General features: G+C 46.3%; 1 protein-coding gene across 1 annotated transcript; it reads right to left on the bottom strand.

Moving 5' to 3' along the window:
- Window positions 1-153: 153 nt before the first annotated feature.
- LOC309361492 (uncharacterized protein) lies at window positions 154-12,236 on the bottom strand. Its single transcript, XM_081896557.1, has 7 exons — window positions 12,082-12,236; window positions 8,721-8,945; window positions 7,485-7,578; window positions 5,346-5,455; window positions 3,798-3,868; window positions 2,749-2,878; window positions 154-1,832 (listed from the first exon to the last, which is right to left on the bottom strand). Exons 2-7 carry the CDS (start codon window positions 8,927-8,929, stop codon window positions 1,262-1,264), a joined length of 1,185 nt encoding a protein of 394 aa, XP_081752683.1. The 5' UTR covers window positions 8,930-8,945; window positions 12,082-12,236; the 3' UTR covers window positions 154-1,261.
- Between the last annotated feature and the right edge of the window lie 1,966 nt (window positions 12,237-14,202).

The raw sequence follows: 14,202 nt of genomic DNA, 5'->3' as shown, positions 1-14,202 counted from the left end.
CCTTCTAAGGGAGTCTGTGTTCCAGTGTCAGATAGCTCTGATCCCCAGGAAGTTCTTTCTAAAGCTAAGTCAGAAAATCCATGCATGTGATTTGAATCTGTTGGTTCAGGTCCTGCCCTCTGAAGCAGCAGAAAGCAAGTTTGATCCGTCATCCATGTGACAGCCCTTTATTTGAAGGTGTTGTTTATTACCTGCCCTTCAACAGCAGCTCCAGGTTACAACAATTTCAAATTCAGTATTTTAGAGCTGTTAAATCAGTTGCCTTGAAAATACCTCGGGTATCAAAGTCAACGGCAAAGAAGTGCATCTTCAGTGAGAAGTGCATGTAAGCATCTTCCTGGATGCAGGGCAGGAAGGCAGTTTAAAGTGCCAAAGTCATGACCCACAAGCTTTGAAGTAGCCCTAGGTGAGTTAGCGGTACTGGCAAGGAAACACAAAAAGGGCCACTGCCAGTGTTCCATGCACCCCTCTCAATTGGAACCATAGTTCTTAATTCTCTCCCCTGTGGTCCTTGAATAGACAGATGATCCTCTGCCAAGTATTCTAAGCTAAGCTGCAAAGAACTAACTCCTAGTCGTACAAGCCAATATAGGGTGCAGCTATAGCATCCTTGGCAGATGACTGTCCAGCTTTAGTTTAAGTTATCTCCAGTTCCCAAGGCAGGCAGTTCCACTGTCAAACAGCTTGTGGTACTAGGAAGCCCCTCCTGATATTCAGCCTTGCTATTTCTACCCATTTCCTTCTTATTAGGTGGACCACTATTCTGGTCCCTTGGGTCTGCAGGTATTCCTGGGCTACAACTCCCATAATTCCTGGCCACCTTAACCCTAAAGCCAGGGATGATGGTTAGTCCAGGAACATCCAGTGATCCAAAGAACACTGAGCTAGACTCCTTGCTTTCATTCTCAAATATATATATATATATTTTAAAATAGTTTTGTGAAATAAGATTTTATTGTTGCTGCTGCTATTGTCAAGCCTTTCACGTGTCTAGAATATATATTTTTAAAAAATTGCCCCAACATTGTCCTTGTTCAGCTAGATCTGACAGTGAAATTGGGATTCCTGCATCTGAAGTCCACCAGGTGTCAGTCCCTGGGGGCTTGCACCTCCAGCTCCTCATGACTTTTAAAGAGTTTATCTGCCCCTTTCCCTCATGGGTGTGGGGTGCAAGCATCCCAGCCACATTCTCCCTCACTGCAGGCTGGCAAATGGTTACATGCCAGGGGTGGGGGTGGGGGAGACCTGGGCACCCATGGTGTCAGTTGCCTTCGCTGGAGGAGTCCTGGCTGATATATGGGATGACAATGGCACTCCGGGCATGAGTGATAGCGGCTCCCCTGCTCGCGCCAAGGCCCGGCTGGATTCCAGTGGTGTCCACTTCTCCAAAAGTCTCACCATTCCATTTCTCTCTGCTGCTGAAGAGCTGGGTCAGAGAAAAGCCTTCATAGCAATCCTTTGCCGAGACGGGTCTCAGCTTCGGGGGGCTCCCTGGACACGCGTGGGACTCAGTAGGCGCATTCCTAGCACCTCCTTGTATGAACCAGTCTGGGTCATACCCCATATCTCCACTCCATCCTTCTTTGCCCCCTTTCCTTGCAGGGTACCCACGGAAAACGTCTGCTGGGGACACTGCTTTTTCAGGAGCTGGCTGTTGCTCTGCTGGGCTTGCAGGGTTTTCTTCAGGGAACGCCTCTGCCTTTTTGTTGACAAGCACCAGTTTATTGATTTTGTACGTCAGGCTGGCAAGTCCGTGCGGCAGGGTGTTCAGGGGCATGCTTCTCAGAAACTCACCGCCAATCAGGCATTTGGCATCAGTGCTTGCTTTCCCCCTAGGTGTAGAGGAAGAAGCAAGGGGGTGTGGGGACCACAGAGAGACAGTTGCACTAATTCTCTTTCGTAAACTGCTCGCTGAATTTGGGCCCAGGATAAGTAGCCAGAATGCCTTCTTCCCATCAGTGGGGACTGGTCCATTAAGGCAAATAGGTCACTGACCCCCAGCAAGCTCAGTCTGCCAAGCCAGCCCCAACTTGCCCAAATACTTACAAATCCAGGGTGCGTGTCTGATTCCTCCTCCGTGTCAGTGTTGCTCTTGTAAAATTCAGCAGGGAGGAGGATGGGGCAAAGCTAGAATTAGTTAGCTCAGCCTATCATTGGCTCTGGCACCACCTACTGTTGGGCTCCCCATCTTCCACCCTACCAGTTTCAACAGGTACCAGCCACCACTGCCTCCGGTACAAACCAACTTCTGTTTTTAGGAAGAAGGATTGATGTCACTAAGCAGCAATGCCCCCACATGCCACTTTTCTAAGTTGCTGCTCCAAACGACTTACAATCCAAAATTCAGCAGAGGAAGGGGCTGGAAATGGAAGCAGGGGCAGCTGAGGAAATGAACATGCCTTTATTCCAGTACTAACATTACATAGGCTTCGGGACATAGGAAGCTGCCTTTAAATGCATTAGATAATCTAGCTCACTGTCTACACTGGCTGGTAACAGCTCTCCAGGGTTTCAGACCAGAGCCATTCCCAGTCCTCCCTGGAGATGCTGGGGATTGAACGAACCTGGGACCTTCTGCATGCAAGGCAGATGTTCTACCACCAAGCTGAAGCCCTTACTTAGCCATATGTACATAGGAAGCTGCCTTATACTGAGCCAGACCTTTGGTCCATTTAGTTCAGAACTGCCTACACTGACAAGCAGAAGCTCCCCACAGTTTCAGGTTATGGAAACTAATCCTAACTGTACCTCCGAGCTTTCTTTGTCTCCTGTTGGCATTGAGGGTTCTGGATCAAGGGTTTATGTCTTGCATTTGTTGTAGAGAGGGTACCAGGCTGCTGGTTTTCATTTTTGCCAGTGCAATAGTAAACAGACTTTCCTGCAGAGGAAAAAGAGATTTATAAAACATAATGGGCGCCATACTCAAAGGGTAACAGTCAGACACCAAGGCAGACTTTGAGACTCTCTGGGCTTAGTAGTCTTACAGAGCAGAGAGATAGATGTGAATGTCCTGTTGATCCAAGGATCTGCACAGGGTGGTGTTTTTTAAAAAAATATATATAACAATCTTTATTGGTTTTTACATACAGTGGTACCTCTAGATATGAACAGGATCAGTTCCAGAGCCCTGTTCGTATCTAGAAGTAAACGTAACTAGCGACGGCACGTCTGCACATGCACGCATTGCTTTTGTCGCTTCTGCGCATGCGCGTGACGTCATTTTTGAGCGTCTGCGCATGCGCAAGCGGCAAAACCCAGAAGTAACGTGCTCCGCTACTTCCAGGTTGCAGAGGAGCACAACCTGAACGCGCTCAACTCGAAGCGTCTTCAACCTGAGGTATGACTGTATACAGTAACATATATATAACATAATACACACTCATTACAAATATCCGGGCGCATATTAACATAGATTATTCCTATTAATCCATACAGATAATCCAAATATCCAGCATATAAAATCCTGAGAACAGCACGAAAGTTGTTTTATCCATTACAAATTGTTCTTTCCAGGGGGAAATACAGTTCAAGCCATACTCATGATAGCCATATCTGCAAAGATACTTTGGAGAGTATCTTGAAGACCAGTTTCATTTGCATAGTGAATAAATGGCCATCATATTGTGCATCATTTGTCCATTTCCCCCCTGTTCTGTTTATCACTTCTAAGTTGTGAGTTGTTTTCTCAGCAACATACAATCACCATTTTTAATATACTAAGACCAGGGACAGTCTTTGTAAAGCATTCCAGTTTCAGCTATAGATAGCCAATGGGTTTACTTTTTGTTTTGTTTTACCTGGATATATAAACTGGTATTCGGAGACTGCCTGATATTGCCTCTTCTCCTCAGCGCTGGGTTGTTTCAACCTTTTTGTCCAGACAGCATCGGAGACAAAGGGATTGAATTGAATGTAGGAAGGGAAGCATTAAATTACATTGAAAGACTTGTCATTCAAGTTGAGCCCACCTATTCATTCTTGATGTTGACTGTATGGGCTCATCCACAACTCAGCTTGTGCCACTGCTTTCGTCCAGGAAAACCTGTGGTTTACTTCTGAAGTGGACCAAATGGCAATTGGGTTTCCCATGGTTTGCTGTTTATTCCAATTCAGCAGTAAAGAGTGGGTTTTCCAGGGCAAAGCTGTGGGGCAAATGCAAAACTGCTTGGACCTGTGTCTAGAAAGCATGCGGCAAGCGGAAAACCACTCAGCCCTGTGCTTTCTAGGCACAGGACTAGGTGAAAGGTGGATGAACCCTTGCAATCGTACTATGTGTTAAATGTGCCAGAGAGCTATTTCTGGCTGGTGATGTCAAAAGCACTTCTGTAAAGCAAATCCTGTTGTGCACAGGGACAGTGAGTTAGATGCTCATGGAGTCCTTAAGTACAGGCTCTAGGAGACCGTCTTGCTGCAGGCTTGTGTTAAGAGCCCTGACAGGGAGCTGCATATAACACCATCAATAAGCTCCCTATGTTATCAGCAGCTTCATGGAGTGTTAATCTGTCAATCATGGTTCAACAGACAATGTGTGGTTTTAGAAGTGAGTTAAATGTGATCTGTAATCAGATATCCCAGTGTGCTTTTAGAATCTTAAAAGCACCAGTGGATGCCTCTGATGTTGATGAAAACAGTAGCACATGAGGAGGGTGGTGCGTAACCTTGGTGTTTGCCTTCTCAGAATACCCCCCCCCCCAAAGTTGCTGTTATCCCTGGGGTGTGGAGCAGAAGGAGACAGGTACAATATTTAACCTACAGGGTCCTTCCTCACAGCAACACACTGTGGGCAAAGTCACCTAGAAACAGACACACATTTTGCACAACAGCAGCTAATTGAAGTTTGAAATGTCCTTAAAGCTTTTAAGGATGACTTTTAAAAGTTTTATAGGACATTGTTAAATTTAGTTTGCGGCTGTGACAAGAGTACAGGCACCTCTCTCACAATTCCGGGCTCTGAAAGGGGACACCATTCCCATCCTGGGTATGCAGGATTTCAATTTTAAATTAATCTTAAAATTGATTTTTGGACCATAAAATCACAGAATGACATTGAGAATAGGGAGATGTTGTCAAGTAACCTCTATCCAAGGGCTATAGCTCAGTGGTAAAAAACTCACTTTGCAAACAGAAAGTCCCATGTTCAGGCACTAATTAGTGCTGGGAAAGACCCCCATTTGAAACCCCAGAGAGCTGCTGCCAGTCAGTGTGGTCAGTATTGAACTGGATGGACCAATGGTCTGATTCAGTACAAGGCAGCTTCTTATGCACCTGTGCTAAGGACGATGGGGATAATAGTTTCCAGAGGGCACCACACATTTATTCAAAACAGAGTCTTGTGGTTGCATTACCTTGGGTTTTCCCTTATGCTGATAACATTTTTGCGTTTTTCAGAACTCTCCACTCTTTTGCTGGGCACATGTGTCTCCTTAGCGTTCACCCCAGGAATGTTTAAATGTCCCTGTATTTGCAAAGGAAAGGAAGACATGAGGAGGAGCAGGACAGCACATCTGCATCACAAATCTAAACCAGCTTCAAGCCTGATTGGCTGCTATGGCTCTGTGCCTCTGGATAGGCATGCTGAAGGTTTTCAGCACATCTAAAACAATGTAGTCAAGGCACCTGCCTGGGGTCAATAGGCAGGAGTTCCAGAGCAATGGTGTTGCCACACTTAGTATTACAGTGGTACCTCAAGTTAAGTATTTAATTCATTACGGAGGTCCGTACTGAACCTGAAACTGTTCTTAACCTGAAGCACCACTTTAGCTAATGGGGCCTCCTGCTGCCGCCGCGCCGCTGGAGCACGATTTTTGTTCTCATCCTGAAGCAAAGTTCTTAACCTGAAGCACTATTTCTGGGTTAGTGGAGTCTGTAACCTGAAGCGTACGTAACCTGAGGTACCACTGTAAATTGTTATCCCTGTGACTTAGACTTGTTAGTTGCTTGTTACTCAAAGGTTGCCAACTGACTTAGATTCAAAACATAAATATAAATGCATTATACCATATAAGCAGAAAGAACAAAGCCCATTATAGCCACTAATCTGGAATAGAATGTATTGTGTACGAAACAAAGCAACGGTTTAACGGTGAAATCATTAAGAAGAGCCTTGCTGGATCTACTCCAGCATCGTCAAGGCCAGCCCACCTATGAGGCAAGGTGAAGTGACTGCCTCAGGCAGCAGGATCCACACGGGCAGCAGATCCTGATGCAGATGGTTGTTCTCCACTTGTTCCCAGTATCTTCACTCACCCCTTCTTCCCTTGCGGAGAGGGAGGGACACCATTTTACGGCTCACCTAAAGGGCCAAAATGTCTTGGGCTGGTCTTACTGTTCTCACAGTGGCCAACCAGATGCATCTGGGAAGCCCACAAACAAAACCTGAGTGCAACAGCAACCCCCCACCCCCTGCAATTCCCAGCAATAGGTATTGAGAAGCAATACTGCCTCTGACAGGAACATAACCATCATGGTGTATCCACTGATAGCCTTCTCCTCTGTGAATTTGTCAGATCCTCTTTTAAAGCCCTCCAAAGGGAAAGTACATGCATACATACATAAATCATACATACCGTATTTTTTCGTGTATAAAACGCCCCCATATATAAGACAGCCCCTATTTTTTGAGCCCCAAATTAAGAAATAAATAATTGCAACATTCCGTGTATAAGAAGACCCCCAATTTTAAACTTTAAAAAAATGGGGGGGGGATATAGTCTTATACATGGGGAAATGGCTGTCACATTCTGGATTAGTTGTCGTTTCTGGGTCATCTTCAAAGGTAGCCCCACGTAGAGTGCATTGCAGTAGTCCAAGCGGAAGATAACCAGAGCATGCACCACTCTGGCGAGACAGTCTGCGGGCATATAGGGTCTCAGCCTGCGTACCAGATGGGGCTGATAAACAGCTGCCCTGGACACAGAATTGACCTGTGCCTCCATGGACAGCTGTGAATCCAAAATGACTCCCAGGCTGCACACCTGGTCCTTCAGGGGCACAGTTACCCCATTCAGGGAGTCCTCCACACCTGCCCACCCACTGTCTCCCAGAAACAGTACTTCTGTCTTGTCAGGATTCAACCTCAATCTCTTGGCTGCCATCCATCCTCCAACCACCTCCAGACAGTTGAAGAAAAATGCTCCTTGCCCTCTGTTGCGCTCCCCCTTTCTACCTGCCCAGGGCAGCGCTCCCCTCTGCCTGCCCCTCAGAGCCAGCTTGTCACATGGGTCTGGGCCTCAGCAGCGGCAGCCTCTCCTCCTCCTTGCTCACCCCCCCCCAGGAGCTGCTACAAGCTGCCCAAGGGAGGAGGTTGGCAAGCACGACCGTAGAAAGGCCACAGAGAGGCCACAGGATTCTCCCTCGCTGCCACAGCTAGGGACAAGCGCTGGCTCATTCTCCTCCCTGGGCTGTGGTGCTGGCAGCACTGGCAGGGGGAAATAGGGGACATTCTGGGGTCGAAACTGCAATTGTAATTCATATAGTTTGGATACCTTGAATGGAAGGATTTCAACTTTGGGTTCTGGAGTGAAGTTGACTATGGCCCCCTTGAAACAGCAACACCTCTCTTGGCTTTGGAGTGGCAGCCTGTACAAGACAAAAGAGACAAAAAGCATATAAACATCTGCTAGGAATCATCTCTACTCCTGGCATTACAACAGACACTCTTTTTACCAGGCACTTATGATGCCGCTCTCAATACTGTTTGTAGCTGCAAATGTTCCAGGACAGACATGCTGCTTTGTTTCCAACCAGTGCATGTCCTGTAACTTCCTGCTGAAATTATTGCATTTGTTTCCATACCGCAAATGCTCTGGTTCATTTTATTTTATTTACTTTGCTCAGTTTTTATTGTGCTTATAAGCAACAATAATGCAGTAAAACTGAAGAAGCATCCTGGAACAGCTAATAAAGTGGAATGACATGTGGATGGTCCAGTATAAACCCACCACTAATGCACTATTAGTGCACGTGGGTGGTGCTGTGGTCTAAACCACAGAGCCTAGGGCTTGCCAATCAGAAGGTTGGCTGTTCAAATCCCTGTGATGGGGTGAGCTCCTGTTGTTTGGTCCCTGCTCCTGCCAACCTAGCAGGTCAAAAGCACATCAAGTGCAAGTAGATAAATGGGTACCACTCTGGTGGGAAGGTAAACGGCATTTCCATGCGCTGCTCTGGTTTGCCAGAAGCAGCTTAGTCATGCTGGCTACATGACCCGGAAGCTGTCTGCGGACAAACGCTGGCTCCCTCGGCCAGTAAAGCGAGATGAGCGCCACAACCCCAGATAATGGCACACTTTGAGATTATGGAAGGGTGGATGCCTTCCTGCCAGAGCGGAAGATAAAGGCCGTTTACCTTCCTGCTGGAGCAGTACCTATTTATCTACTTGCATGTTAACGTGCTTTCAAACTGCTAGGTTGGCAGCAGCAGGGACTGAGGAATGGGAACTCATCCTGTTGCGGGGATTCGAACCACCAACCTTCTGATCGGCAAGTCCTAGTGCCACCCTTATCCCTAAAACATCTGGGTAGGCTTGTCTAAATAAGAATGTCTTCAGCAGGCTCCAAAAAGAATACAGCAAAGGTGCCTGCCTGGTATCAATAGGCAGGGAGTTCCAAAGGGTTGGTGCTGCCACACGATACAATTGAGTTCTTACAGATGCGGTGCAGGTATTAGGTGCCACTTCTGAAGAGTTGCAGATGGGGAGAAGCCAAAAATAGGTGGCCCTTTACCTAAGGGCTGAGCAGCTTCTGCCTTGCACTTTGAGCTTGCTGGTGCGCTTGGTCCTTTGCCGTTGGGAGCCGCAGGATTTTATTCGCCGCCTCCGAATGCGCTTCTTCTTCTTCCGTGGCTGCTTAATGATCTGTGCTGAGCTGGGTTCCACGGTGGTGGGCTTGCTTTTTGCCTTCTGGGCAACTTTCGTTTGACTTCCTCCGTACATTTGGGTACCCAGTGACCTGTTTGCAAAGATGGGAGTGATTATGTGCACAGCAGGGAGGGGAGGTAGAATGAAATAAGCACCTGAGCACAATAGGGCAAGAGGAGGTTCTGCCAAAAGTATGCTTTCTAACAAAGGAATGGGGAATCTCAGGCTCAGGGAATGAATGAGTGGTCCTCACAGCCTCTCTATTGTTGGAAATGCAACAGCAGGGATTGTTTAGGTTGTAATTTAGGGTATTAATTCTGTTCTCTGTAAACTACATAAGGAGCGGTGGTGGAGGAATGGATTAGCAGCCAGGACTTGTAGCATGATCTCTAGTGAGGTATCATGTGCTCTGATTGGCTGTGTAGTTCTGTGGGAGCTTTCCTCTGCATGTTTGGTTGAATGTCTCCTTGCTATGTAGAGGGCCTGGAGTAAGAAAGAGAAAATAGGTTCCCACAACCCTCCTGCAACCATTCAGCAAACTGGTTGTGCTGTCCTGCAATAAGTGTGTGGTCTAGCCGGGGACCACATGGCCCCCTAGGGGCCCCCAGGATATTCCAAGGGGACTACAGGTGAAAAATGCATAAATGGGGGGCCAGAGCATGGGAAAAACTGGTCTAGCTTTTTGGTCTCAGAACTGTGCCCATGACCCAATCAAACCCAGTGGGTAGACAGAAAGGGGGATTGACTTCTTATCTGGTCCAAAATGTTTAATAAATGGAACTTAATTAATTAAAAGCCTTTGTAATCAACTCAAAGGGCGTCTCCAATTCAGCAGGCAACATGTTGCTTTTGGGTTGTACTAAGCTGAGTCAGTGATGGTGGTGGTCGGGACTCCTCTAGGGCAGGAGGCTCACTTGTCATTGGTCAATTGGACAACATTACTGGATGACATTGGCTGATAGGCAGGGCGGGGCAGGGTTCAATCCTGCTTGGTGCAGCTTCATCAGTGGGTCCCATGCAGGAAATGCGCTGGCAAAGCAGAGAGCAGGACTGATGTCTCTGTGCATTAGCAAGCAATGCACCACCAAAGCTGATACCTCTCCATGGGTCACCTTTCACAGATGGGTGGGACTGCCCACCCAATAGCCACCTGATGTCATCATGATGTCAGAAGATGTACAAGTGAGTTGCCCCTGTCCACCTCCCACAGTTGACCCAGCTAAGCAGGGTCCTGTATGGTTTCAAATTGGATGGGCCCCAATGTGTTGAGATTCCTGCATTGCAAGGGGTTGGACTGGATCACCCTCAGGATCCCTTGCAACTCTACCATTCTATGATTCTATTATTCTCCCCTGTCCAATAAAAGGTTCCCTACCCCTGAACTAAGTTATACTCAGAGGAGGCCGATTGAAGTGGGCAGGTCTATTGTCTATTAATGTCTATTAATTTAATTGGGCCTATTCCAAATGTGACTAACATTGGAAGCAATCCTTTGTTTGCTAATGTTAATTGTTTTTAACACAAGTGTTTCTGAAAACTGCAGATGGAACAGAAGAGATTACCACTCTTCCCTCTCTACAGGCATCTGCTGTGACATACATGCACTGTCTAAAAACACAGAACGTATCATTATTTCTTAACAGTCTTGTCTTGATTCATATGCAAATGAATGCAGATGTAATTGGTTAAAACGGATTAATAAAAGAGCCAGTGTGGTGGTTAGCATGCTGGACTAGGACTAGGGAGACTGGGGTTCAGATCCCCACTCAGCTACAAAACTCACTGGGTGACCTTGGGGCAGCCATTCTCTCCCAGTCTGTCCTACCTCACAGGGTTGTTCTGAGGATATAAGGCAGAAGGGGAGAAGTGTGTAACCAACCACGTTGAGCTACTTGCAGAAAAGGTGGAATATAGATGTAATAATAAAATAACAAGTAATAAAATAAGTTTTCATTAATAAAAAATTTTAAATAGTTTTTTAAAAACTGGTCTACATTTCTTCTTGTTTCAGTGTTAATTACTGTATTTCGTTTTTTTCAGTTCAAGTGCGGTGCTAGGTTTTATTCTTAACTCCTGTTGTTTAGCTTTTCTAATCACAGTTAGACCGCTGTTATGAAATGTTTGTTTCGTGATTGCTGTTGTTGCAAACGAAGTCTGTGTTACGTGACTGCAAGCTGGCTTTGTGAATGAATGAATGAATGAATGAATAGGTGTTCAATGATGCTCCTTCTCGGAGTAGACTATTGAAGGTAATAGGCATGAATAGCTTAGGGTGAATAATTTTATTCAGTCTGAGCAGGACTTAGCTGAATACAACCGATAAATAAACCAGCTAAGATTCATTGAGTGACAGTCACTCTTTCAGTCCCTATCTGCTCATTCTAAGATTGCATCCGTTGTGAGGAACAGAATTGGCTGGCTTATCGGAGAAGCAGACATCTTCTCATGTGTAGAAAAGTTGGCCAGGGAGGGTGCCAAGGGGCAGCTTAAAGGGAAAAAGTACCGTACTTCCAAAGGCATCAGAATGATCAGATAGTGGGGTAGAGCTTTCTAACAATGAACATTCTGTCCCCTTGACCTGTTGCATCACAAGACCACCCACCCATCCATCTTCCTACATTTATATCTTACTAATACTGTCCCACACTGATTTCATAAGCCCCCTGCATTAGTTTAGAAAATGAGCCACTCCAATTCCCCCTCTCCTGAGGGAAGTTGTTTGCTTTCTGGCTAAACTGACATGGAGAATGAATCACCCATCCCTATTTTGAAAGAAGAATGAAGAGTTTAAAATCAGATAGTGCCCAAGTGAGGGTGAATGGACATCCAGAAGTAGAAGCAGAAACATTTAAGAATGGTCCTGGTGCGCTCAGGGTTGGACCTTCAGGGCAAACGCACAGATGTTCAATTTACTCAAATGATACAGGAGGGTGTGAGACAGGGGTTGGTAAGGGATGTGGCTCGGGGAGAGTCCTCAGGGCCAGTTAGAGAGGCCTCTGGGCTTCTCCATCCCTGATCTAAAAAGCAGAGGCATCAACAAACCATTGTGATATTTAACATTTGCGTAACTTCAGTGAAGTAATCATATTCTATAAGCTAGTAGGATTCCCAAAGGCATCTGGTTGGCCATTATGTTAACAGACTTCTGGACTAGATGGGTCATTGGAGTGATGCAGCAGAACACTTCCTATGTTTAACAAAAAAATATTGATGCTGTCCTCACTCACCTTGGGCAGGTTGCCGCTTTCACTGCCAAGACTGAAGGAGAGACTTAATAACAACAACAGAATCCATGGGACGAACTGGGCCATGAGGGGAACCACTTGCACAATGGGAGCAAGGATGCTGCCAGTTATACCTTTCTCAGGTAGCCTAGCAACTGCCTTTGTTGCTATGGGAACCGGATTCTAACTTCCTTCCATGTGGTACTCTGTTTCTCTGTTTATAAACTTTGCTCTGGATTAGCTGCTTTCCACGCATATGGTTGGGTCCACTTAAACGTCACATACTTGATTCATTTTTTTAATTTAAAAAACACTTTTCCCCCTTTCCACACAAAGTCGCCACACCCCCAAAAAAGGAGAAGCAGGAAAAGAAATGAAATATACCACTACCAGCCACAATGGCTACATTCTACCCTTCATTACTGGAGGCAGTAGGTCTCTGTTATGTACTGAGTTGAATAGGATCCAAACTGCAGCAGCCTGATTGGTCCTAGAACAATAGGATTCAGAATGCAGCAGTCTGATTGGTCCTAGAACAATGCAGCAGTATGATTGGTCTGCAGGAGCCACCCAATCCAGCTCCAGGTGGAAGTGAATCCACAACCTGATTGGCCTACAGGAGAATCCTGGAATTAGTCAATCACATGCAGCCCATTGTGTAAATAATGTATATAAAGCAGATATTGTGGGGGAACTTCCATTCCTTCTCACCACCATGAGCTGAATAAAGAGCATGAAATCCACTTTTGACTCTGAGCATATTTCAGTCTCTGAATGCCCAATTCCTGGGATTCGCATGTGGGGAGAATGTTGCTACACTCAGGTCCTGCTTGCAAGTGTTCCCCACTGGGACATCTGGTTGACCACTGTGAGAACAGGAAACTGGACTAGGTAGGCCTCTGGCTTGATGTTCCAGCAACCCTGTGGGTGCCCTGCTACCAACAGTGAAAAAAACACTGGTTTGGGGCCACAGCACATTCATTTTGGTTGAGATATTGACTGAAGTTGCATGAGATCTTGTGGAGCGTGCAATATCTCACACAATTTTGGGCGAGAACTTGACATTAGCATGGTCTTGCATGAAATTTGCACCGCTGCTCTACCAATAGCAGACACAGCAAGGCAAACAGCAGTGGCAGAGCAGGTGGGTGGTGCTGGGAGTGGTGGCAGCAGCGCATGGATTGCTCATGTCATCTGCTTCCAAATGTGTCCCTGTTGGGATGGGAGGAGCAAAACCTCAGGATGTACCTTCCTATTACACACATTGCTGAACATATGGGAAGGGTCTGCAAGTGTCGCCTGGGGCTCTGTAGTGCTTCAGCTAGACAATTGTCTCTGAGTCCCTCCTCCTCATTCCCATATTGGGCATAATAACTGAACAAACCTTCCAAGTACGCTGTAAGCATTGCAAGAATCTGGCATGTTTAAGCAAAATGCTTACCCCAGAGCATCTTGTGTAGCTTATTTTCACAAAGCTACAATTCTGAGCAACTTTTAAAAAGCTACAAGATTAATTGGTAGTGGCGGTGGGGAGATTCGTATGTTTTAAATGCAGCCTGCATCTAGAGTAGCAGTGGGATTTAAAAAAAAAAATCTCTGTGGCCAGCTTATCCACACAGACTCCCCTGCCCCCCACATTCCTGTCTTGTACTAGATATCAGTGAGAAGCAACTCATTCCCCACACTGGCTCCACTCAAACAATTTCTGCATATTAAGGTAAAGGTAAAGGACCCCTGACAGTTAAGCCCAGTTGCAGACGACTCTGGGGTTGCGGCACTCATCTCGCTCTATAGGCCGAGGGAGCTGGCATTTGTCCGCAGACAGCTTCTGGGTCATGTGGCCAGCATGACTAAGCCACTTCTGGCGAACCAGAGCAGTGCACGGAAACGCCGTTTACCTTCCCGCTGGAGTGGTACCTATTTATCTACTTGTACTTTGATGTGCTTTTGAACTGCTAGGTGGGCAGGAGCTGGGACCAAGCAATGGGAGCTCACCCCATCGCGGGGATTCAAACCGCTGACCTTCTGATCAGCAAGCCCAAGAAGTTCAATGGTTTAGACCACAGTGCCACCTACATCCCTTTCTGCATATTACCTGCATTGTTATAATACTGTGTAATTATA

The sequence above is a fragment of the Podarcis melisellensis genome (genome assembly GCF_964234715.1).
Source record: "Podarcis melisellensis genome assembly, chromosome: Z".
Lineage (NCBI taxonomy): Eukaryota > Metazoa > Chordata > Lepidosauria > Squamata > Lacertidae > Podarcis > Podarcis melisellensis.
Note: the sequence above shows the minus strand (reverse complement) of the source record. Positions and strands in the feature narration are given on the sequence as shown.